This window comes from Dromaius novaehollandiae, chromosome 7 (assembly GCF_036370855.1).
Source record: "Dromaius novaehollandiae isolate bDroNov1 chromosome 7, bDroNov1.hap1, whole genome shotgun sequence".
Lineage (NCBI taxonomy): Eukaryota > Metazoa > Chordata > Aves > Casuariiformes > Dromaiidae > Dromaius > Dromaius novaehollandiae.
In genome coordinates, this window is record NC_088104.1 from 16,844,690 (window position 1) to 16,871,076 (window position 26,387).

Below are 26,387 nucleotides of genomic sequence, written 5' to 3' on the forward strand. Positions count from 1 at the left end.
AAGCCAAAACAAGATAACTGCCCTCTTTTTTCCCTTCCCCTGAGTGACTGGCAAGCACTGCCAAATCCAGGAATATCAGGCAGGGAAGGGAGAAAGGCGTCACCTTTCTTCTACAAATCAAGAGCTAAGAACAGGGTCTAATGCAGCTAGTTACTGCAGTTGAAGGAAAAGCCCAAATCCCACAGTCTCTTTTAGTGCTGAGTTTCCAGACCCCTTCCTGGCCTGCTTCATCCGTTCTGGAAGATCAGACTAACATCTGCAGGAGGGGTTCCCATGTGCTTGTAACAATCCTGCTTTAGAGGATGGAACCTACTTTCCAGCAAGGTAAAACAGACTAGTCACCTCCTGCCAAGCTAAAAAGGAGAAGAAGGGGGGGGGGGGGGGATTGGCACCTCATCTAGACGCTCAGACAGGGCCTTTTAGCCAGAAGTAATTTATTTTTTTAGCACCAAAGTGGACTGAGCACTGAATATTTATTTATTTATAAATAATAAAATAGCACCTACACACCCACATGTACAGTGGCACAAACGTACATTCATGCTGCAGATCAAACAGTGACTAAGTCCTAGCACCTTCCTTCCTTGTGTCAGGAGCTGCACATTTCCCTGTCACCCCAGCAGCTGCTCTGCCAGCAGGGATCCCAGCACAGCACAGGTCAGATACCTTAACTGCTGGGCCAGTCGGACTTTCTCTGGGTGAACTGAGAGGAAGTTGTGGTTAGAGCTCATGCAGATAGGATTCACTAGCTCTCCCTCTGCTGTAGCCTCTACCTGGGCTAGCAATAATGACTGGAAATGCAACACCTCTGTGCCTGGTCTGGTCTGACCAAGTTTAGAGACAGACATCCAGAGAGGTATCTGTGTGAATAGTTGTTTTCGTATAGTAGAAAACTTCAGAGTGTTAACAAAACATGACATTCATTCATCACTTTCTATTTTAGGATATAATCAAGTTTTGCCTAACAGCTTCCCTGTAAAATTATCATTCCCCTCCCTTCAACACCCCATTCTAAAGAGGATGCACAGTAGAGACAAAAAGAAGGGTTGCGGGACTTGCACCAGTCAGTGGGAAGCTGGGATCAGAAAGCAAGGATTCCAGTTCGCCAGCGCTTGTTTTCATTGCCAGGCAGGACATCACCTTGAGAATTGTAACGACTTTTTTCTTCCTGTGAGGACCTCACTGAAGGAATATCAACACCAAGATGAAGGAAACCAGGAGACAGGGGAAGTTTCTATACCATTATGCAGCAATTCCCACTTTGCTACAGAGCATGTACTTGGAGTCCTTGGCCTTGACTATTGTAACTCTAGGCATTAGAGCTATCCAAGTAATTCAATGCGATCACTGTCTTGAAAGGCAAGTTTCTGATACTTCACTTTACACAAGACAAAAGGCTTTCCCTTTCCTTTGGCTCTACATAATTTTTAAATGGATAGAGCAAGACTGTGAGGATCCCCAAGAATGGAGCAAATAAGCAGCAAAGATCCCCAAGAACAGAGCAAGTAAGGAGCAAAGCTGTAAGTGTCCTTCCCCCAGCTCATAATTCCCCTAGTACAACAGGTAGCTAGGACAGGACCTTTTCAGTAAGACTGACCTGCCCACTGCTCCTCCCTGGCCAGGCAGGGAATGAGAATGAAACATTTCAGACTTGTTCAAGCGGGCAGGCCCCACTAGGTAAAACAAGATCTTGTTAATAACCAAAGCTGCCCCTAATTCCCATGTTAAAAACACTACCACACTTTTAGTCACACAGAAACAGCAGGACAGACACAATGCCCATGCTTTCAGACTGCCTTCTTGGACAGGAAAGGGAGCAAGGACTTGAACCAGGCACACAAGCAGTTAATGGGATTATCCAGATACAGAGAGATCTCAGCAGACCCAGCAGGCCATGAACACATTGTATCATGCAACAGACCCCTCTCCCATCGCAGAGTTAACATGTGCCAGGCTGTTAGAATCCTGCAACAGCCCCTCCAGTTTTAGAAACCAAATCAAACACGTATCGAAATGCTGCTCTTCGTACCGGTACCTGCTCATCTTTTTCCTCAGCCTGGCGAACAGTTTAGTTTTCTTTCTGTTGAAGATGGCACGCAAATCATTTCCATTACAGGATGGCACAGTCAAACCAGGGAGGAAAAGTTAAGCTTCCAAGCACCAATTCACTTCGTGCCACGAAACTCCCTGTTATCAAGATGACAAGCTCTTCTCTCACATACATGTGTGCACACATGCACACGCACACACACACACACACACACACACACACACTTCCTTGCAGTTCCTAGACACCTTTGTCCTGGTTTGGAGAGAGGGTGGAAGAAAGTTCTTTGTGCCTGTCAAAGATTTGCATGTATATGAACAAACTAAAGAGCTTTCCCCGCTCTTTGGAACATGGGGCCAGGATACATATGGACAAGCTGAAAATGGTAGCTGGGTGGACCAGCAGGGAACTGGAAATGCCCTTTTTCACAGATAATCAGTTCTCTGCTCTCCCCTGTATTTAACTAGCATATAGGAAACAAGTCTCCTTCATTTATGCTGCTGGTGCACAGAGTCCTGAACATGGAACCAAAACAAGAGTTTTCCTAATATGTCTTTTTCATTTTGTCTGATCATATTATGATAATGTACAGATCTCCTAGGTCTTCCAGAAATCTGACAGCCCTGAATGGTCAAAGACTTTCAAAAACGTATCTCAGATATATGTCTGAGGTCCCTAGAAACACATCAGCTAGTCTGTGCTACTTGTGCTATGTAGCCAGGCTGATTTTGTCAGCCACAGTAAGGTTTCTGTAGGCGCTCACATGGATGCTGTGGTCATGTAAAAGGTAAATGCCTCTCTTCTCACACCTCTTAATTCATTTCCTGCTATTGTATCCATCCCCAATCCCCTTCCCAGTAGGGAAGGGTTAGGGAAGCATCTGCTCTTAATGCATGCCACAATGGGCAATCAGAACGGTAACGGGTATTTCCTCCTGCATGGTGCTGCTCCAGCCCTACAGCCTTAAAACATCACCACGATGGGGGCAGGGGGACAGGGGGCACGCAGATGTGGTGGATGACAGAAGTACCTCACTACATTTCCTGGTCAGTCTAAAACATCTACTGTCCTAGCAAACGTCTGATGCATCCTCCTACAACCCTCTGCTCCACTGCGTTCAGGGCAGCACAGCTGCTTTAGGGCAAGTCTGGCATCTCAGCTGACGCCTGAGCAGGGAAGGAAGTGATGAAGCAGCAGCAGCTGAATTGCTACCTGCGCAGGCTCTTCTGCGTGCTCAGTTTTGTTTTTACGGCCCTGTGGCCTCCCAGGCAGCCAAAGAGAGCAGAGGTGCAGCTAAGTCACCTATTATATCCCCAGGTGAAGCTTGCAGTTTGTGTGGGCAGGAATCATGACAACAGGTAATTTATTTTCTTGGAAGCTCTTTCAGGCCACAACAATAATAAACATGTCTTGGCCAAGCTGTCACTACAGCCTGCAATCACTTCCTTGAGGAAGGAAGGAGGAGGAAGCAGCTGGACAAAGCAAAGGCTACAACCTTCACCCTTCCTGTTACCTCATCCTTTTCTGGTGGATGCTGCTATCAGAAACAGCAAGGCACACAGCAGTAAAAGGCTATGCACCGGCAGCCCCCTCGCAAGTCTTCAGTCTTTGGGCTGTGATGACTAACAGGCACCTTGTGCTAACTTTGGAAGAGGGTATTATTTTCACAAGAAGCCTTTCTACTAGCATCTTGGAGATCTGATGTTAGCAATCCAAAATTCATGGGCCAAATTTCACTTGAGCGTCCTCTTTTAAAGTTAGCCACACTGGAACAAGACACGCAAGTCGTCTATGCATGACTGTAACAGGGGGTTAAACAGGCAGGTAAGACAAGGGAGCACAGAGCTCTCAACAGCTGATCCAGCCTCTCCAAATCCATACGCTGGAACTGCAGCTTGTCCTTACTTCATGCTGACTTCACCTCCCCCTCCATCAGTATACCAATTGAGGACACGGGCTGCATTCCTGCTCACCCGGCACGTGGGATTAGCAGCAGCTGGAAGCCAGAGCCCTGCATTGTTTCATCACTCACGCATTTGGACAGGAGCCAGACGCCACCTCATCCAGTGCCTGACCTCTCCCTCCCCTCTCAGTGAGAGAGAATGTGCAGATCTGCAGTTAACCAAAAAGGATGGGACCTAACCAAGGAAAGAAAACTAAAGGCCTGGAGGACACTCATTCCTTGCACGCAGGCAGATCGGAGGCATTCTCAGATTAGAAGGCCTCATACTAGTGAGGCTGCACAACACACGTGGAAGCAACACATCCCATTTCAATACACAGGAGGCATAAGACTTTGGCAAACAGGAGGCTCCAAGTTTGGAGGGCAAAATAGGAGGCTGGGGAAGTAAACAGGATTGTTTTGACTCTCTAGAGATCGCAAGTTGCGGGTTTGTGGGGGAAGCTTTAGAGGAAAGAATGGGGTGAGAGTGCAGGGCAACTAGACCAAGGAAGAAGGGCTGCTCAGTATTACAGTGTTGGTGCATGGAATTCAGCTTTAAAAACAGCAGGGGCAGGAGTTAGTTGCCTAAACATCAGTATGCAGTGAAAGTTTAGGCCTCCAGCTGCTATTACAGAAAGGGAAGTCATCTTGTGTTGTCTCTGCCAGCCCCAGGTGCAACCTTGGACATGTCTTCCGGAATCTCAGAAGGGCACTGGCTGACTACATGCAGGCAATCAAATTGCTTCCCAAACAACAACATGGTGGTTTCAATGCAACTAGAAGAGACTTCCCTGTACCACAGCCTCAGCCTGCCCCTCCTCCCCTGCCAAGGAAAGATACTGCTCCCACAGTTACTGACCTGGGCTGTGCTTTAACAGGGAAGGCATTGCCTGAGTACTGCTTGTCTAGACCCAGCAGGACATCATGGAGGTTTTGGTTCAACTGCAAAATGCAAAAACAAGAGAGAAAAAGATTGAGAAAAGAGCTTCGAGTGCCACAAGAAAGCCTGGGCTGGCCAGCACAGGCTGGCCAAGCACAGACTTGCACCCAAGCATGTGTACACAGTCAACTATCCCAAGAGAAGATAGCCCCCATCTGTTCCCACTCTTCCTTTGGTGGGGGTGGGGGTGGGTGGGGCGGGGAACACACACTGCTGTACTCAAATAGTTGAAGAGTTGCTGACATCTCCTGGGAACGCTCTGTCTCACTTACGAACCATCCTCTTTGATTCTCTATCACCTGCCCCCACCAGGTACCATTGCAAAGCAGGCAAAGAATTTTCCTGATGGTCTACATGCTGGAATTGAAGCCTGACTCTGGATTCGCAGCCAAAGCTGCTCCTCAGACCTGCTTGTAAAGCTGGGATATGGCCATTTGGACTGTGGAATTAAAGGCAGCTGTAGTTTCAGTCATCGAGCCTTGACTTCATGGGCTGCCTGGTCTATCTAGGTATGGGCAGAACCTGGATCTCTTTGCAGAAATGCTAGATTAGGGGTTAAACTCTCCCTGGCACCGAAGGTTGGAACATCCACTCCAGATACTCCTATTCTGAAACAGCCATGTCACCAACAAGATGAGATGCCAGATTTATCATTAGTAGGAGGAGGGATCCAATGCAGTCACTGTCAGAGGCATCCTGCCGGCAACACCAGCAGTTAACTGGATGCTGCAGCAGTAATAAGAAACAGATGGTTCTTACAGAACAAAGCAAAAGCCCTGCTCTTATACAAAATGAGAAACAGAAATCCAAGATGCACACAAGCAGAGAATTCTTCTCTAACAGACACCTTTATTTTTTGGTAAATGTAAGTTAACAGCAATAAACTGATAATTACAATAATCCTCCCTGCCCTTTTATCAGTCTGTCCCTCAGTGGAGAAGAGCAAGCTATTAATTGGAAAGGTCCCCATGAAATGTCAGCAAGGCTCAAAATTGATACATTATACCAAGGCAGCAGGCCCCTGACTGCTGGGAATTAAATGACTATAATGTTGCTCTTTGCTTAACAGCTGTTTTGTTGCCAGGGGCGGGGAATGCAGGAGTTTTCCAGCTTGGTTCCCAGTTGCCCATCAAGATTAGTGCACCGTGTATGTGGGGCATGTAATTCTTAGGGGCAGTGTACAGACCTAAGGGACTCACACTTCTCTGACTTTTAAGCAAAATGATGACAAAAACACACTTGTAAATTAAAGCTTTAATGTGGGAATTTCCCATAGACTAGTGCTGAGATCTCTGTTAGGTGCTGGCATTCAGCACCAGAATCCAGCCTGCTACCAGAATAAAACACTGCTTACTGCTGTGATTTCCAATCCATGGCCAACTGGTAGCCCATGTAAAGGCCATATCAAGCACTTAAGACTTTCTTTTGGGTCACAGGATAGGAAAGAAGCCAAAGCAGCAAGTTACTACTGGCAAGTGCCTTCATGGGGGTCAAAGCAAGGCCCATCTCAATCTATCAGTTGTAGACTGGCAAATTTGTTCCCTGTTTTTGTCCCCCAGAGCTAGATAAGGGTTCATAGCAACCTACTGACAGGCAAAGCTAGCAAATAGATGTCACGCATCAAGACAGGCCTGAACTGACTTCTCCCCCCATGAATCTACAAGGTCCTGTATCCAAATAAGCCCTGCCAGGTGACACAAACTCCGTAGTGCAGCATGGTCTGTTCCCTGTACTCCATTCCTTTACACTACCATCTCAGACAACTTTGCTCCTACATTTTGCTCTGATGTGGGGAAAATGCTGTTTTCTCTAGCCGTATTGGTTACTTTGGTGATCAGTTTTTATTAACAGTGAGGGCTAGCAGGATGGGCAGCTGCTGTACCTTGCTCATTTCTTTATGGAAGTTCTCTTCTAGGCCCGCTATACTCTGGAATGTGTTGACGTAGAAACCAACACGACTGCCAAGTGAAAACACAAGAAAAAAAAATGTAATGAACACAGTGCTCTCCCAAGAGCTTTCAATTCTGCCTCTTCTGTTACCTCCCACCCACCATTGCCATTTGAACTCAACTCTGTCAGGTCTGGTACATGCTGGAATGGAAGGGTGGCAGAGAAGGGTGGAGGGGGTGATGCAGCAAAGGCCAGATTTGGGACAAACAGTTCCTAGGTGAGGGCAGGTATGGCAGAATCTGAATTTCTGCTGGCAAAGGGAAAAGGGAGGTGCAAAGAAAACAAAAGAAAAAAAAAAGATGCAGACAGCGGTGGTGTGATGGAAAGGAAAAGGATGGAAGCTGTGATGCAGACGGGAGGTGGGGAGACCCAGGAGAAATTTGGGCGGCAAGGAGGGCAGAAATTAATTCACTCCTCAGCACCAAGGAAAAGCACATAAGCGTGAACTGTTTGCTTCAAGGGAAGAGTGAGAGAGCATAGGATGGGCACAGAGAGTAACAGGAAAGCAAAATGGTTAGCTGGATAACCAGAACTAGCTGTGGCATCCTTAAAAACCCAGCAGCTGCCTGCCTGCCTCCCTCCTTCCTCTAGCCAGTCTGCCAGCTGTCAACAGAGAGAGAGCAGTACCCAACTGGAGGAGCCATGGCAGGAGGGAGGCTCTCTCCAAGGCAGGCAGCATCACCATTCTGCACATGTAACCGCCCAGGTGCCCGCATCCCTCCCAACTCCTACAGTAACATCCTCAGCCAGGCCTACACACTGGCCTTTTTTGTGCAAAGAATCATAACCCAGGTTGCTCCCCCCAAAAAGGGAGCAAGGGCAGAAATCAGCACTTGGCTTTCAAGCCATCCTACCTGTCTGCTCTCTGATCTGCTGTCTACAGTAGAAGCTGGGCCAATGCCCAGCAGAGTTGGTAGAGTTTCTGGGAAGACTGAGGTACAAAGGAAGTAATCAGACCAAGAACAGAAACACAGTTTCTGCTTATAGTAAAACTATGAGTTACAAAATCAGAAAACCCAGGGTCAACCTGACTTGGGGGAAGCTCAGGACAGGCTCTGAGATGATCCAGAAAACAAGAGCAGAAACCCAGCCCAAGGAAAGGAGTACAGTGACACAAGAATTTAGGACTTCACCTCATTCAAACCAGCCTCTGGGCAAACCTCTGGCACTTACCTATTCCACAGCGAAGGCAGCTCCTCCTGGAGATCAACATTCATCTCTTCAAACACCTTCTGAGCCTTTACTAACTCTTCTTCAGCCTTAACAGACATGGGAGTGTGTCAGTTCCAGCACAGACAAGTACCCTGCATGGCTGAGGCAACTGTGACTCATTTCACTTCCTTGAGGGACCAGGCAAAATTCAGGCATGGGGTAATCCCAATCTCAGATGAGTCTCCCAAGAACCAGGGTTACACCACAAGTGACCTGATACCCTTCCAGCTTGCATGTGTTACCCTCAAGGTTTCTCTAAATGGATTTCCCCATTTGGCTACTCAGAAGGAAATTCAGACATCCATTCTCCTGTGCACTGTAAGTTCCCCTGACTCCAAAGACTGAATGGGGCTAGTCACCCACCTCAGGCTCCAGTTTGGGTAAAGATGAAGATATAGTGGCCCCTTGCTAAGGTCTCAAAAGAGGTAAAACCCATCCCAAATGGCACTGAAGAGTTCTCCCTTGTGGGGACTTGCTCTGCTCAGGTAAAGTCATGCCAAAGCACCCTCTTTTCTGAGAAAGGGAGCAGGTCTGTATCCGTGGCTCATACAGTTCTCCTACAAAGGAGTGTAAAAGCAAGGAAGGGTGTGGAAAGCATGAGTTGTCCCTACAAGAGGCCAGGCTGGAGTGCTTGAGCAGCAAAAATTCGTTTCAGCAGCCTAGCATGCTCTCCAGAGACATTGATAAGGACCTAATGTAAGAGCAATCCCTGGTTGGCTGTAGGCTACTAATACAGAGAGGAAATATGCCTCATACAGGACCTCTTTTTCCCCAAACAAGAGTTTAAATTTGATTCACTGACTCCCACACTGATGCATGAATTCTGACACACTTCAGACACAAAGGATGATCCTGGTTTCTATTGCTGACAGCAAGCATCAGCAACAAGCATGTTCCCCTTCCCGCATTTGTCCTGGATGGCCTCTTCCTCTTTTGAATGTCCTGGCTTAAAATCCAGAGCTTTCTAAATAAAATGTTTCCATTTACCAATTTGCAACAGCACAGCATTCTCCCACATCCCAGTACAGTGGGATGCAGCAAATCCCCATGGGAGCAACTCAGCAACTCATCTGAACGGGAAGGTCAGCGCAAGCACCTACTCATACATGCGACAACAGCAGGAGTATCACAATGCCACAGGACTCTTCAAAGAGCCAGCAAGCCACTACGCTCTCAGGGGAAACCAGATCTCTCTGCATGCCTGCACTCACAGGAAACTTAGCTTCTTGCCCCTTCTACAAAATGAGATTTTATCTTCTTTATGCCAGCCTCATTAAAGAAATGCATTTAGTACTGTTCAATGAAAGGTATATACAAAGACAGGATTGATGGCAGAAAGGATTTAAAATATACTGTGCAATTTAGAGTCCTGTTCCTCACACTGTTGCGTAGGATCCTTACACTCTCCATCTCTCTCCTGACTTTTACAAAGAAGGAACAGAAGCTCCTACCTTCTAACTAGCTCCACCTTTCAGAGGGTCACCCATCACCATTAAAGGCAGAACTAAGACTTTGAGCTCAAGATCAGAGGAGACTGTGATGCCCCCAGAAAAAGACACCACAACTTGCAGGTATCCAAAAATTAAGCTGACCCAGTGAGAAACAGGCAGGGGAAGAATGGATCGGGATGATTCCACCCAAAAACCCCTGTATTTAGCTGCTATATTCACTGAAAAAAAAAAACAAAAAAAACAAAACAAACCCAAAAATCCCCACAACATTTACAGAAGGTTTGCACGAAACAAACAAAAATCCCTTTTAACAGGATAAGTAGTTTATGCTGAGTCAGCGAGGATGATCACAAAGACTAATTCTGCCTTAAACTGTCTCCATGAATGTTTCTAATGCAACCATTTTAAAGGGAGAAAAAAATCCCAGTCCAACCTTCGCTTTATCTTATTCTGATTTCCACACTAGGCTGGGAATCAGCCCAAGATATAGGATAGCTGGGAGATGAGACATCATTAAATGCTGTTATTTTTTCAGATACATCAGATTTTAAAAACAGTCCTTCCCTCTCTTGTTTACCTGTTCAGAAGGTCAAAGAACCTAGAAAGCAACGTGTGAATATCGTGACATCCCCAGGCAAAAGCAAAACCAGCCACAGGCAACGTTCACTCTAGTAAAGCGGTAGAGATCAGCAATCTATCAAGTGCCTGTGGTCAGCCAGCACCGTTCTCACTTGCAGCACTGAATTAATTCTTTACTCCTTTGCCAGCCCAGGAATCTTACGACTGAAATTATTTTGCTTAGATGCAGTGGTCCTGACATATGGGATAGCACAGACTGCTTCCAGCCAGAGTTGGAGACAGACATCAACTTAGTCACGAGCCCTGCTAGAGGAAAAGCCAGCTCTGACTTGTGGGGAGAAGAGGAGAGGTACAGTTTCAGGGACAGAGACCATTGCTATAGTATCTGAACACCTTCGCACTTTTATCTTTGTTATCCTGATGGAGAAGGCAGAAGAGGTAAGGCCCAGGTCCCTGAAACGTAACCTCAGAAAACTCTTACTTTTCTCTCTCTGCCTGAAAGCGGGCAGGTCTGAGCAAGGGCTGAACACCACAAACATTCTCCTAACCAGCACCTTAGCCAAGGCACTGAGCATCAAGCAGAGCCTGTTCAGCTGGGATGGTGAGATTGTTTTCTACCACAGGACATCTCAGTTCTCATGAATGTCCTGCAATACCAAGCCTGGTGCTTTTGGGTAAATTGGTGACCATTTCTCTTAAGACACCATGCTGTAAAGCTGTGCGTTGCTCAGTAAATAGTTTAAGACATCCATGAAGCAGGGGTAAGGAGGACAGCTGGGAAACAACCCCATTCGAGGCCCAGGTCCCCATCAGTCCCAGCCTGAACTGCCTCTCCCTGGGAGGGCAGCAAGGCCCAGGGCTGTGCTCGTAGGCTTTCTGCTACAGATAGACAGAGACATTGTTCTGCTTTTGCTACAACACCAAGGGTATCGCTTTTAAATCTGAAGTCAGAATTTCAGTGGAGATTAGGAAAAACGCAAGAATTTGCTGGTCTAAGCCCTTTCCTTCTCTGTTCCAAAAAGCAGAGTCACCAAAATTCATTATTGGGAGCCTACTCGGAGCCAAAACACCTAATTTGTTTTTGTTGTTGTTAGTATCTGCTAAAGGCCTAAGAAGCTAGTGGTTTGAATCCTGGAGGGAGGCACTTGGCTTTACAGTAGAAATAACAGATCTTGCTGACCCCATTTTTGCTTGAAGGCTGTACAGTAAAGAGATTTATCAGACAAGAAGAGACAGCAACATGGCTGTTGGCAAGGAGATGGATTTTTTTTGTTAGCTTTAACATTCTGAAGCTCTTAGATAAATACAGTGTCATCAATTCTCCCATTTCTATCTTGAGTTTAATGAGATTTAGGGTTGTCATTAGCACCTCCAGTCTTGGAATCATGTGAATACAAAAACCTCTGTCTGCTTGTGTTGTGGAGAAAACCTGGAAAACTTACAGGTTCAGAATACAAACTATTCTTTTTCCTTCTTGAGACTTTTAGGTTAGTCCCAATCAAAACAAGTAAAAAAAGAGTGAAAAGCCCACACAATTAGAAACACGAAGTGGAGGTGCACAATACTGTTACGTAATTCAAGAATTAAAGAGGAAATACTTTAAAGAGAACTTAAATTGATTGGAAAAAAATCTGAGGTGACTGAAAATATTGACATTACTGAGCAGGAGGTTGATACCCCTGCAACAAGGCAATGAAAGGATTACATAAATCCTTGTCACCCACTTGAGGGCAAAGTCACCCAGTACAGTCAAATTATTAACTCACAGTAGCCCATCTAAGATGGCAGTGTAAAGGAGGATACGTACTGTTTCTCTGGGTAATCTGTGGAGGACAGAGTTGCTCCCAATCATTCCAGCCAGCTCGAGAAGAGGAAGGACACCCACAAACTGATTTATTTAGCTGTGGCTTGAGAAACTTCCCAAACCTGCTTTCTCCAAAGATACCACCAGCCAAACAGATTATTCCCAGTATTTCTGAGGTACAGGAAAAGCCTCCAGAAGCCTGCCAGATTTCTTTTTCCCTTCAGTCAAAGATGAATGCATATTTCCTCACTTTGCAATGTATCTTAAGCAGGACTGCTAACAGCTGTTCTGTTCCCAGGCTTTATTTATATGGCAATCTAGTATTTTCTCTGTCTGAAGTCATAAACTGGCCATGAAAAAATTAGGTGCTTCATAAGGTGAGAGCAAATAGGTGTTTCTAAACTGCAATTCATTCACTGATGAGGAATCTGAAAAAGTATGAGCATTTGAATGAGAACGGATGAGCTCACCAGGAACATGTGAGTAGGTAACTGGCTCTCTCCCAGTCTGCGTAATGATTTACTATCCCTCATCTGTTAAAAGTGTTTTTTTCTTCCCCTCACCGACTACACCATCCTCTTTTTTTCTTTTTTTGGTCAGTTCACTGTTATCCCTTAAGGGGCTCCAAGATAAATACCAAGGAAGATTTCATTAGGAAGTCATGCTCCTCCTATGCAAGTAGGATTGAAATTCTTAGTGCAGTTTCTCTGAGCTCTTTTTTCCTTCAAGATGCTATAACTGAAATATTTAGCCAAGTCTTGCCACATTAAGCAACCACAATGTCAACTTGGAAGCACTCAAATCTCTTATGTGAGGTGCAAATTCTCTGGTCTGAGCCCACATCTTCTCCTCTGCAGACTGAACTTCTGTATCTCTGGAAATGGCTCTTTTAGACCACAAGAGCCAGGCAATGTCTATTTTGGAAACCTGGATTTTACCCTGGGTAAGTTTTGCAACCAAACTCAGCAGCCACAAAAATTGCTTATGAAGCAATGTTTTGCTTCCAGTTTTACCAAACAGCAGAAAGCAGAAATCAATTTGTCCATGTTCCATCTTTTCTTTTTAAACAGCAACAATAAAAACTGAATGCTTCTCATGTAGAAGAAAAAAGGAAAAAGGAATAACTGGAGGAACTACAGTACACTCCCCTCTCCCTTAGTGTTCTTCTACAGCCTTTTTTTCATCCTCATTTCATATTATGGGGAGAAAACAATAGTCTGGTATGAACACACCTGGTTAGAAATCAACAGCCCTGGCTATTCATTTCAGAACAGATTCATTCACTGGTCAACAACTTCCATGTGTCCACTATGGCTCAGGAGTATCAAGGACAAATTTAACAGAGGGGACTAGAGTGAACGTTGCCTAGAGATTAGTTGCATAGTACAATCCAGAGCCCAAAATAGCACATGCAGGGTTAGAGCCAGGTAGATCAGCAGTCACCTGATTTCGGAGCAGATTAGTTTGTGCAACGAGGTGAGCTTGTAGCTTCCCTTGACACCACTGAGGCGCAGCTTTCTCAAGCAGCGAAACAGGCTGAGAGGGGAGGGAGCATGTTTGAGTGAAAAGAGAAAAAAGTAAACAGAGAACAAGAAAGAGACAAACATTTTTTAGGATTAAAAAAAAATTAAAAAATCACAGAGAGTATTTACAGGCTGGGTCAAACCAATATCACCAAGGCGAGAGAAAACACAAACATCCTGGTGCCGATCAGTTAAGAATCCTTTGAAGCATGCCAAGTTTAGCGGTAATTAATGCTCCAGTGTGGGCTGGGATACTGTTGACCAGCCGGCCAGCTGCAAAGAGCAACAGACGAGTTGTTAGTGACCTAGCACACAGATAACCCCACTCTGAGTCACGGCTGTGAAGGGGGAGCTCCTTAAAGAGAGGTCAGGATTAAACACTCATTATCTGCATGCAACAGCTGAAAGTTCACAGTATTTGATTTTAATGGCAGGTTGCGAGTTTAGTGATATGTGGCAGGAGTCCTGGGTGGGAGAAGAATGTCCACATATTAGGGGAGGGGAGAAAAAGAGATCACATAGCTCCCAAAAGTATTCACATTGCTGTTCGTGTTACTGTAACGTCATGAGACGTCATTCAAGTTGCTTCCCATTTGTATGCTGTGTTATACACAAGATTTCTCTTTCCTAGGGGCCTGTCATCACATTTCAAAATACTTTACACTGAAACATCCCTGCTTCACAGGTCAGATCAGCAAAATTACAGTCAAAGGAATGGAGAGGTGAACTTCGTACGTTTGCCTAGTGCACTCTGCGCCCTTGCTCCTGCCCACAACCCCACAGGGCTGTGTGACTGCAAGTATGAAATTGAGATGCTGGGCCATGAAACCGGCCTGTTTGAGATGAGCATACATCACTTTGAGGGACTCTCACTGCTCACAATTTTACAGGATCAGGACAGCACGACTTGTCATAGATTATCCTGTGCGTGAGCTTGTGGTCTAAAGCACAGAGAGGGGAAACATCTGATTCACTGCCCATTTTCGCTAATAAAAAGAGTCCCATCAAGTACTAAAAGGTATTTGCACAGGCTCAATCAGTAACAGAGCACTGTCTCTTAAATCACAACACTTCAATCTTCAAACTGTACTGTTCTTCACAGTTCGAAAGAAAAACAGACCACCCCTCATTAAAAAAAAAAAAAAAAAGAAAAAAAAGAAATTATGTGAGCATTTTGGTCAATACCAGCAAGTGCAGCAAGGACAAGGGAGGTGCAGATCACCAGGTATCAATTTGAGTAGATGAATTCCTACAAGGAGTGTTGCCAGCATGGCAAAGGTCCCACAGACACATACCAAGAATAATACCATGCCCCAGGGAAATTCTACTTTTATCCCTGAATGGGCTGAAGTATTGCTTTCAACAGAAGACACAACTGGCTGGTCCTCATGCCTTGAATACAGAACGAGCAATTTCTTTGCTCTGCAAATGATGCAATGACACCTGAGCCATCAATCTTTCTTCCCTTTGTTTGTCAAAGTTAATCATAGTGCATGCACTGATGAGCGGATGACTGATGACCAGCAGCTTAAAGTACTGTCAATTGAGCATTAAATGTAGTCCGTTTGCCTGTGGGAGAGAATTGGCTTTACATCTTCCATATAGGAGAAACACCACTATCACTCATATCTCCCCACACCAGAAATAACTGTAAAGGAAAGAATGAGAACCCCTCTTTCAGCCTGGTTACAAGATACAGACTCGAGGCTCTTATTTTCCTGCTCTCCTCTGGCCTGAAGAATCCTGATGTGCCATGGTCCACACTCAAATGAAAGGTGTCTTCCCACCTCCAGACTGTTGTGTCAAGACCTGTCCTGTGGAGCAGGGCATGTGGGTTTGAATCCCCTCAGGCTGAGGGAATACACCACAGCCCATTTTCTGGGCAAGTATTCTAACCATGAGATCCCTGTAGAACAAGACTGGCACCCTCACCTTTCTCTAGCTATATTTAAAACAGAAAATAAAAGTATTAAAATTAATTTTTATTAAAAATAAAATCCTGCACCTCTATGCTAGGCATGCTTTGGGGCTAACTCTGAATCAAGCTGTTCATAGGATGTTGGTGGTATTTTGCCATCTTCCAGAAGGGGCTGAGACACAGAGGGTACCTGCTCAGACAGGGATGTCCTGGCAGGTATACAAGAAAGAACTAAATATTCAAGGGAATTTCCAGATTAAAGAGTGCTACTGCCTGCGAGATCAGGTAATCTGGAGCCAGACAGTCAGTGAGGTGAGTTTAGGACCATTGTTTTGGACTTAAGGCATCTAAATCACCCTAAATTATTGTTTAGACATCTATAATCTTTTAAAGCTCCAGACATCAGCTGCCTTCCTGACAAGCTTCATCATATGTAAGAGGCAATACCAACTTGAACACGTAGGCCTTTAGGCACATCAAAGGTCTTAACCTTTATGCCTAAAGTCTTAGTCTAACAGAGATTAAGTTATTGCAGGAAGAAGGCACGAACGAAACGAGCAGATGCCCTGACGAGAGAAAACTATCTTCCTGCTTTTGGGTATACTCAGTTTCCAGTAATTCTGGCCAACAGAAGACAGAACACAGGCTTCACGGGTGCACAGGGTGCATTTGTACTGATGAACTTGCAACTCACACACTAAGAGTCTCCATCCTAGGACATCAGAGGACTTTGCAACCACCACTAATCTCAGGCTTGCAACACTCACACGCTTACTCACCACTGCCCTAACACAGGGAAACAGAAAGCCCAGAGCAGCAGACAAACCAGCAAATTTTGCTGTGGCACTGCAAGGCTTTGTCTCCCAGAGGCACATGTGCTTTTCCACCAGAGGTTACTGGTCCTGCAGCCACTGAGGAAACGCACACCTAGGCCTCGGACACCAAGCAACACTCACTGATGATGGTGGGTCTGAACTAAGACACCAGAGTGCATCCTGCCTTCGGGAGGATTAAAAAGATGAGAAGGAAGTACCTAGCCAAACCTCAGAGAGGTGTTGCACACTGTTGAACAAAACACACCCAGTGAAGAGGTACAGGTGCTCTTTAAACCTGCTCAGTAGGCAAAAGCAGACCTCTCAAAATGAAAAAAATGGCTGCATACCCTTCTGCTTGCTTTACCTTTGCAATTTTGGTTTCATCCTTCTTCTTTGCAGTTTGCAGGGCTTCAAAATGGTGTCTGGCGCTGTCATAATCCACAAGCTTCCTTCCTCGCTTTGCTATACGAGACTAAGAGAGATGGAGAAAAGAGTCATGACAATCTTCCTCACCAGTCAGGACCACAAACCCTCTCATGAAAACCCTTCTCCACTTAACTCAGCCAGCTTCTAAAGCACCCCATGCTCTATCCACACCAGAAAACACTAGGTTGCACTGCCAGATACTCCACACAGGCTGCCCAGAGAGGTAGGCCTGGGAATTGCCTGCGGCCAGCAACTACTCTGGAGTCAGCTCTTTAGGAGGAGAGGAGACTCAGTCAGGGAGGCCAAAGGGATATAACAAACAACAGGCCCCACCTCTGGATGACATGAACACTTTCCAAACTACAGCTTACTAAGTCTCCCCAGGTGCCCGGGTTCTGTGGGCACCTGCCTCATTTTCAGAGCCTCCCGAGGGCTGCAGCCAGCCTCTAGCTAACCAGCTCTCAGACCAAGTTCATCTGGTAGCTCAAAAATCTTTTGAAGGTCAACATGAGAAGGCATTCCTCATGCTGCCAGCACAGCCCAAGCCCCTTCCACATGCTCAGGATATGCCTAGGGGCCAGCATTTCAGACCCTGCCACAGGAAGTGTAGTTACAAGTGCATACCAGGCGTTGTGACCACAGCCACAGCCAGTGGTCCATTATAACTAGCTATTACGCAAGAGAAGTGTGAGGGAAAAGTTGTAGCACTGTACCACAGATATACAAGATACAGCAAAGCTGTGACATGCACAAGGAGGGAGTCAATTGTGCATCAGACTCGCATGCAGGGCAAAAGCCCAGACAAGTCCATGACTGAGGATCCAGAGCAGAGGAAGAGTCAGGCCTGTGGCCTGTTACTCCGAGATACCTCTGTTAATCAGAGGTGCCTCCGGCTTTCTCTCCCATTTGAGTTTCACCTCTGCGAGGCTCAGGACCATTTAGCTGCCTTGTTTTAAGAACCAAACACCTCACACCTCTTGCCTCTGCACTCTCTGTACAAACACCCCAGGCTTTCTAGGTTGGAGCTCAGGTCTTCCCAGTCTAACCCTAGCATCACTGCAGCTCGGAGAGAGCCTGGTCCAGTGACAGTGATCAGCGGGCTGGAGACGGACTGCAGCAGTTGTGTGGGAAGCCACAGCAAAAAGCCAGGAGAGTTTTTAATTTAGTCACACCACCAAGAGAAATCAAAAGTGCAGGAGGAAGAATCAGCGCCGAAATCTACTTGCAAAACCAAAATCCCCCCACTGCACTCAGCAGGGACTTGTGGTCTCATCTCTAGGCTGTTGCAGACGAGTTGCAAACCACATTCAGGGCTGATCTTTCTGCCAGACCAGCTGGGACCAGTTTACACATCCCCCACACACACTGCTCTGTACTTTCAGCAAATGTCGGTGCAGCTCTGTGCGAGTCACAGCAGATCTGCAGAAGCTCAGCCAAATATACATCCAAACTGATTTCAAAGCCTTCCATTTCAAGAGAGGAATCACAACGAAGCTGAACCATTCCTCAGTTGAGGTCACTAGAAAACACCTCCCCGACATCAGATTCTCCTCCAGGCTCCTGACAGTGGGTGGACCATTGTGGCAGTTTGCCATCCTGGGAGAGACTGCCAGCTGGACACAGAGACAGGATGAAGGAGGGGACTTCCAGCAGCATTAAAATCTCTGAGGTGCCAGTTAATGCATCTTCCATACACTCCACATGAAATGCATAGTCAGATTTGGGATCTAAGGGAAGGAATTTTTCCCTCAGGTCAGACTGGCAGAGAGAGCTTGGGTTTAGAGGGGTTTTGCCCACCTCTGTGATGTGGCAAATGGCCACTTCTAGGGTCCCCTGCCACCCCACGAAAGGTTTGATACCATGCCACCAGCCTCTCAACAATATCTTCAGCCACTGCTGCCCCATTCTTGGGGTCTTTGATCTTCTAACTACAGGCCTCACATTTGTTCTAGAGTGCACAGAAGCGTTGCAAGGCATGGAGATACTGAGAGTCCTTCTGGAGTAACCACTGATCACACAATTGCCTGTGATGGCAGAAACAGGATTTAGCCTAGCCCTGGAAGCCTGCAAGGTAGCTTCCTTGTCCTACTCTAGGATAGCTGCGGTTACGCCATCAGCATTTGATGGTAAAACAAATTCCAACAGATGTGTTTACTCCTTTGTAACAAGGAGTAAACACCCTTCCCATCTTAATTCGAGTCTGCATTTAAAATTTTTTCCCCCTTATTGATATTTGGTTTTTAAACTTAGCAGAAACAGACCACCAGTGTCACTGAGAGAGAGATATTCCCCAAATTCCACACCTATTCAGAGCTGGGATTATGGTTCCTCCTTTCTGGGCTCACTACAGCTTTTGGACAACTGTGCTCCTTGCATACTCTGCAACCCCAATCAAAAACTCCCTCAAAAATATTAGAGAATGCAACAGTGTTACTCCAGGAAGCTATAGATACTGGACTATAAAGAAGGCATAAAGCATTATTTGTTTTCCTTTTCTTTCCTTCTGAGATGGAGAAGGGGAGAGATTTTGTTCTCTTTTTTCCCCTCCGAACTTTTAAAAATGATTCCTTTTAACTTACAAAAATTCTTTGCTAAAGGAATACCTGTATCATATCTTCACAGCTCTGCTGTAAGTCCTGTTGGGAGTCCAGAAAATTCAAGGGAATTTTTCCAGCCCCTCAAGTGAAGAAAGATTTAGAATACTTTTACTTTAGTATTTAACAAATAAGTAATGCACGCATGATCTAACTGATCACACATTTGAATTATTGGGCTGTTAACAAAAGCTAGGCCTTTACTAAATTAAAATCACCTCCTCTCCATAAATCAGCTTTCATCACCATAGTAATGCCAGAATTCCAGGAAAAGCAGAAAATTTGCTTTTGTGGAAGACACAAACCAGAAAACTATTACCACGACAACAACTGAAAACAACCCAAAATATTCTGTAAGTTATAAACGACTTCTCTTTCGCATGTCACCCTGAAGAACTCTACTTCCTTACGTGAAACCAGACTATACTTTTGTAAAATTGCATGAACTTGCAACAACAGTTCTTATAATAGTTTTTAACAGTCAAAGACACCAACCTTGATCTGAGCCACTTCTCAGTGCTCTGGGGTAACAGTAATGATGCAACCAGCAGAACAGGACTTTTCCAGAAAAAAACATATTGACCCTTTTAAATTCATACCACTGAAAGTTCACTTTAAAGAAATGGCCAAATCAGTGAAGCGTATCCACGTCTTATTGTAGGTACCAAAGGAAAGGTAATATCTCGCTTGTCTGAAGAACGGAGCCAAAACTGACTAGCGTTCTCTTTAAAGAAAAGCTTAAATTCTGCACAAAACTGCTTTAACTTCCACTTCCTGAGCAAAATCTGAAGATTAGGAAAAAGTGACATCAGTAATAAACACCTTAGCATCTCATCCGGAAGTCAGGAAGGATCTTTGTTAGTTTGGTGCCTGACCCCTTGAGTTTTTTGGTGAGATTTGGGTGGTCCCACTCTCATCTTCCTTTGAAAATCCCAATCAAAAATCTCAGCAGTATCCCAGCAGAATTAAGAAATCCCAGAGATGCTAAACATCAAAGAAATGTGGCATGCTGAGGTGACCTAAGGCACAGCCAAAAAGGCTGGTAAAATGTGATTTGGACAGAACCAGTGCAGAAGTCAGAGTCTGCAGGAAGTTTGAAACAAAACCTTCTGCTATGGAAGCAGTGCAAGAGCCACCGCACTGCTGACTGAGGCACATTGAATCACACTATAGGGTCTGACCAGCATTAAAGCCTCATGGCTTTAATGGAAATTAATGGAAATGCTTTAATGGAAAGTGGCAGCATATCTCTTCCTTCTTCCCCATTTCATATTTCCAAGGACAAAAGAGGCTGGAAATTGAGGCCATAACAAGGAGCCCCAGAAGGCAAGGACACTGCTCTTCAGCAGTGGTTTTTACAAGCCTGTGACCTGCCCCATATTGGTACAGCATGCTCCTCCTGAAGCAACAAATGTTGACAAACGTTTTAAGAAACATGTGGTGGGGAGAGGGTTGTTTTTACATGGAAGAAGCCAAGCTGATACTTCCCATATGCTGATATCATTACTAGTGCTTCCATATGGCAAAGACAGTTCCTGTATAACCTTCTCAAAATGAATGGAGAGGAGATGATAGTGGGGGAAGGGAACTTCACAGGACATCATTCAGACCCAGGTTGGTGAACATAGGAATTCCCCCAAAAATCCTATCTAGCATTGTCCCCCTCGCCAACAAAGAACTGGCAATATGCAGCCTCTTGTTTTGCAGTAATGTTTTCTCTTTAGCATCTTTCCCCTGGCTTCTTCACTCTGTCATTTTCAAACCCAAAGGGGAACATCATGTATTCATAGGACCCAGAGCTACAAAGATTTTGGCTTCTGGAAAAGGAGAGTTTGCAGCAGCAAAGCCACCATTTGTATCCAAGGCTAAGCATGATCACAAGAATCAGTGCAAGTGACGTACGACAGGCAGTCGCTGCAAGTTCCCATACAACATGCATACATGCTGCCTCCATGACGCTTGTGGTCCTGCTCACAGTGACTCTGTAGAACTTGGGTGTGGCGAGCTCGTCAGCTTTGGCCCAGAAAGCCTCCTGGCTTTCTGTTAACTGTGTCTTAATCGGCCCACACATTCAGGCTCTGCATCTAAGCTAGGAGGTCACATGCAAGAGTCCATAGGAAACAGATCCTATCACCTCTCAGCTGTCTATTACCAGCAGAGACACTGCAGGGGCACTCCTCCTCTGCTCCAGGGCAGAGTCAAACAGGTTGCTTATGGCAAAGCTCTTTGGCTTTGGAAAGGCTTAGACAAAGATTGCTCACATGCTTCAGTGCATCGCAGAAGCTCTGCTCCTTTCTATTTGCTCCTTTTGTGATGTCAAAGTTTCTGCATATGCCACTGCCATTCCAAACACACTGCATCTGTGAGAACTACGGAGGGAGCTCCAACTAGCAGAGCAGGGATGACTCCCCAGGGACCCTCCCCCCAGCAAGAAAAGGCAACCCTGAGCTGCAGTCATCTGTGATGGCAGGGCAGTTCCAAACAACCAGTTCTCAAGAGCACAAGATGAGGTTCCCGCTCTACCACGCTTCACCGCTCCTTACCTTCTGGCTGCTAAAGAGGAAACGAGTCCACAGAATCACCTCTATGACCTCCCCAGCCCAGACCAGTGTTAATCCACAGGCACATCTCTTACATCACAGTGTGTTTCCCGCCACACACACCCTTCTAAAGAAAATGAAGATGCCAGAAATGGCTTCTTAAGAAGTCTCATCTGCTGTAACACCCTAGATCAAAAGGTATAAAGAGAATCTTACTTTAATGTCTGGGAATTGGCCAAGGTATGTATCCATGGTCAGAAGCGCCTGATCCACCAGCTTCTGATGGAAATCTGTCCAGAGCAGATCATTGTTCTGAAATACAAAAGCAGTGAGCTAACCAATGGTGAGAACAACACAGAGCTTTGCATTTGTTTGTCTAAATGAATGCTACAATCAACAATTTCCGTTCCCCAGGGCTCTTGAAAAATAGTTTTTTGTTTAGAAAAACTAAGGAACAGAGAAGTGACTTGAAAACATAGCTCACGCCAGAAATGTAGAAACAGAGAAGGCTTGATGCAGCTAATTCAGGCAGCCTCTACAAAGATACAATACCCTTCATAAACCTTCAAGAACCTTTCTTTTCCCCTACAGTGTTAGCCCAAATCCATGCAACCCAAGGAAAGATTAAAGTTAGGTGTGCTTTACCTCCTTCTCTCAGTCCCCCTCCCTCCAGCAGCCACGAGAACAGGATACTTTACACCACTAAGCAGCATTTTCTGCTTTTGACTACAACATACCTTTCTGAAGGATAACGAACAATGAGAGAAAGCTATGCTAGCAGTCTTCAGCCCTCACATGACCTGTCTCAAGAGCCCTGTGGAGGTCACATTCCAGGCTCGCACCCCAACCTGAGCACAATTTACCCTTGATCTCATCTTAGCCGTGCTAAGTTTCCATCAACAGCTTCCATTAGGTGGAAATTGGCCCTCCCTTCTGTTTTTTTCTGCTTGAACAAATAATTTTGGTTAAAATATTACAGAAAAATGCCCACTTTACGTGTAAAAAAATTATTTTGGCAGGTATAGCACTCTTTTCCTGCCTACTTTTCCCCGAGAGAAACATAAATAAACAAAGGCATTAAAAGATGAAGTGGGGCTGGAGAAACGTCTGCAGACCCTCATGGCAGCTTGAGTCAGTTCTCAGGCCTCATGGTCCCTTTGACCTCTCTGACTCAAATTCTCTGAAGGTACAGTCTCCCAGGAAGCACTTCAGTGGCTTAGGAGGAAACAAGGCCAACAGAAAATGCAAAGCCAAACCAGCTGAATTACAACTCCATTATTCACTGCAGCAACACTTCCTAATGAAAAGTTTCCACATTAATGCAAAAATTGACCTGGAAATGTTCAGGTTTTGTTTCCTTTATCTGAAGTCAGTATTATCCTGGGTAAAAATGCAAACATTACTTCAAGTAAGGTTTTCAGCAGGGGAAACTGCGGGGAGCAAATAATCTTCCTCTTGCCTCCCTCCCTAATTCTTCCCCACTGCTCCAGCACTACAACTGCTGTGGCCCCATCCTGCAGCCTCAAGGCAGATGGAGTCGTGGAGCTGAACTACCACAGCTGCTGCTCAGCAGACCAGCTCAGCCAGGGATCTGAGGGTCGCTGACTCCAGCTGGACCAGCACACACATGTCAAGGAGGAACCAAGCTGTCAAATGACAGGCTGTGCCCCAAGCTCCACAGAAAGCAGCTGGGCAATTTGGACAGGCATCATCTCACCAAGGGATGAGGAGAACAGCAGGTTGGGGTGACACATGGCTCAACCAAACAAGGTGGCAACAAATATATAGCAGCTGCTGGCGCTACTGTGAGAGGGACGTTGTTGCAGCTACACAATGGCTGCTCTGGTGATGCTTTGGGCAGAGATTTAGGTTCCCTGCTTCGTTTCCCTCATGTGGACAGAGAGGCTGATCTTTAATAGCCATGGGCTCAGTGAGGGTCTACACAGTACAGGCTGTCTCCTCTCATTTACAGGAAGGAGACCTGCAGATCTGCCTTGCTGTTGGCATAGCTTGCACCAACACAGACAAAGGACAAAGTGCTGATACAAGACACACAGTTCTAGATTTATACCTTTATGTAAATAAATGCACCTGAAATGCTTTCTGTATTCATCAATGGCAATGCACAGCTCACAGGCAGCCTTGGACTCTGCAGCCTGCCAGAACCAGGCCTGAGTTCTTCCCTGCTCCATATGTAAAAAATCTCCAAGTCCTCATTGATAATCTGCTCACAGACCTCTAGCAGCATTGCATGCCAATGGGTGCCAGAGGCTCAGGCTAGTATCTCTCCCACAGAACAGTCTCCAAAGAGAGTAGCATCGAAGAGCTAGAGGGATTTAGGAAAACATCTCCAGCATTGCATGTTGTCAAGGGATTGCCTTAAGACAAAACGAAGAACACAGCTAGCAGTGACAACACATGAACAATACATTAATGCTGCCATCCTCCCAGTAACAGCTCTGTAATGGCACAAGCTGGCTCTCAAAAAGAGCAACACAGCTTTCCTCTGGAAACTGAAGGCACGTAGTGTTGATGTACTGATGAAAGAGCAAGAAAAGCATATAAAAAGAGCTGCTTGACATGTTATACAAGAAGGAATCTGAGGCTTGCAATGCTGTAGGAATACCATGGCAATTAGGAAGTGAGGGACACAGGAGAAGGGAAAACGGAGATCTGGAGGGGTCAAAGACAGACCAAGGCTTGAAGCAGTGCAGGATGGTTTAATGAGACAGATCTTCTCTCAAGGCTTGGGAAGAGTCCATGGAACAAGGTCTACAAAATCCATTTCAGAAGCTAATCAGGGAAGATTAGCGGGTACTGCCTATGACTATAACAGAGCCCAAGGCCAGAACCATCTCCTCCTTCAAGGACCATGACCCCCACAGACTTATCACAGCACTTTCTTTTGCACACAGTGTAAGCCGTACAGTCAGTTGACCCTCTTAACCCTTTTTTGGCATCTGCTGTCTCTGTTCAGCCACTGTTGGGGCAACAAAACTGCTTGTGGGCATAAGCACAGGGCTCTCTGTAGCATTCAAGCATCTATCTGTAAGACAGTATGTCCCATTTTTGCCTTCACAAATATGAATGAAAACACAGGCCACCTCCCTTCAGCTTTCCCCTCCTCCCCACACTAAGCTTGGAAGGATTCTCATTGCAAAGCCAGGTGTCTGAAGGAATTCAGCTCTCAGAGCTTCCAAAGCTCATTTCCTCTGACAGGCCAAGCCTAGGGAACCCAAATCCCAGACACAGTCTTACCTCTGCTATTTTATTCGTGTCATCTCTCCCAGGCCAATCCGGCTCATAAACTTCCTGCAAACACTCCGTCAGCTTCTTGGAGGCCTCATGCATGGCTAGGAAAGAACAGGGGACTGCCTTAGAAACTGAGAATTAGTGTGTTCCTCCCATTTTATCCCTCATCCTGAGGGATGGGGACTCAGAGATGCTGAATGGGTTACAACAAACACTAAGCTGTTCTCTGCTGAATGCCTGATGAAGACACAGAGATGGATGGTAACCAGAGGGAGAAAGGAACTCAAAAATGTAGTCACATCCAACTGTCCATGCTCACCCTCCACTAGCAGAGGAAACAAGAGTTTTTCTGCTAAGATGGCACCACCACTTTTGGCACAAAAGCACAACCCCATCCCACCTGGTACCGAAGAATTCTGAGATCCCCTGCCAAGATGAAGCTGATCATTCCTAAAACTCATCCCTGAGACAGGAACACCAGGAAGCGCATGTTTTACAGCAAACCTCACTGCATGTGTAAGCACTAGAGGGAAAAATGCTCTGTTTAGACAGACCTTACCTTTTACGGAAGCCAAGTAAGTTCGGAGGTCCTTCTGCAGCCTTGTGCCTTCTGACTGTGAAGATAAGGAGAAAACTATCAGTTATTCGCCCATACAAAGAGGGGATAAGAAGGAGGAGTCAAGCATTTCTAAATAAAGAAAAACTTCTTCATCCCCCTCCAAACTGCCCAAACAATGCACTGACCAAGAAGTCATTACAGGGACACAAGAAGTTTGTTCTTATTAAACCGAACTGGAAGAAGCTGAACAAAAATTACGCTTGCAAAAGATGTATAGTCCAATGGGCCTTACTTCCAACAGCATATTATCTACAGCATGCAGGCTAGAAGTGCACCCCCCCACCCCCAAGTGCCCTCGTACACTGGTTACCTCATACAGGGTTACACGAGTCTTTTAAAAGTACCTGGCCTGCCTAGGAGGCTGAACAGACTTTGCAGCCTGTGAGGTCTGCAGGCAGAAAGATTTCCAAAGAGAGGCACACTTTTCAGTTTGGCCATGAACCCTGTTCCCCCAGCTCTCCTAGGCACCTGGGTGGTGTGTATCTGGTGTTCACATCCCTCTTTAGCATTTCCTTTGTTTTATTCCTTGTCTACCAGTGGAGCAGCCTTTTCACTTACTGCAAGGTATTATTTTCAGCATTAATGCTTTCCCAAAAAACTTCGGGACGTGCTTTCTCTCTGCGCATGTAGCACTTACTCTCTACAGTCTATAGGGAGCCGTCAAGTATACCCTTGATTTTACACAAACACCTCTCAAGAAGGAGACAGACACAGTCAAGTGCTACACAGAACAGAAACTCTCACAACTCGAGCACACATTTAGAAGATGCTTCCT

At 45.7% G+C, this 26,387-nt stretch overlaps 1 protein-coding gene across 7 annotated transcripts in view; it reads right to left on the minus strand.

Annotated features, from left to right (window-relative positions):
- Positions 1 to 26,387, minus strand: part of BIN1 (bridging integrator 1) — a 107,297-nt gene that overhangs the window by 30,945 nt on the left and 49,965 nt on the right. For 4 of the 7 annotated variants that reach the window (XM_026095615.2, XM_026095597.2, XM_026095578.2 and 1 more), the window contains exons 3-10: positions 25,553 to 25,607; positions 25,000 to 25,094; positions 21,958 to 22,053; positions 16,546 to 16,653; positions 13,369 to 13,461; positions 8,053 to 8,138; positions 6,812 to 6,887; positions 4,849 to 4,931 (exon numbers count right to left, since the gene is read on the minus strand). In XM_026095615.2, coding sequence (XP_025951400.1) covers positions 4,849 to 4,931; positions 6,812 to 6,887; positions 8,053 to 8,138; positions 13,369 to 13,461; positions 16,546 to 16,653; positions 21,958 to 22,053; positions 25,000 to 25,094; positions 25,553 to 25,607 — 692 coding nt within the window. The remainder of the gene's footprint in view (positions 1 to 4,848; positions 4,932 to 6,811; positions 6,888 to 8,052; positions 8,139 to 13,368; positions 13,462 to 16,545; positions 16,654 to 21,957; positions 22,054 to 24,999; positions 25,095 to 25,552; positions 25,608 to 26,387) is intronic. The other 3 variants (XM_026095624.2, XM_026095606.2, XM_026095587.2) reach the window with 1 other exon arrangement.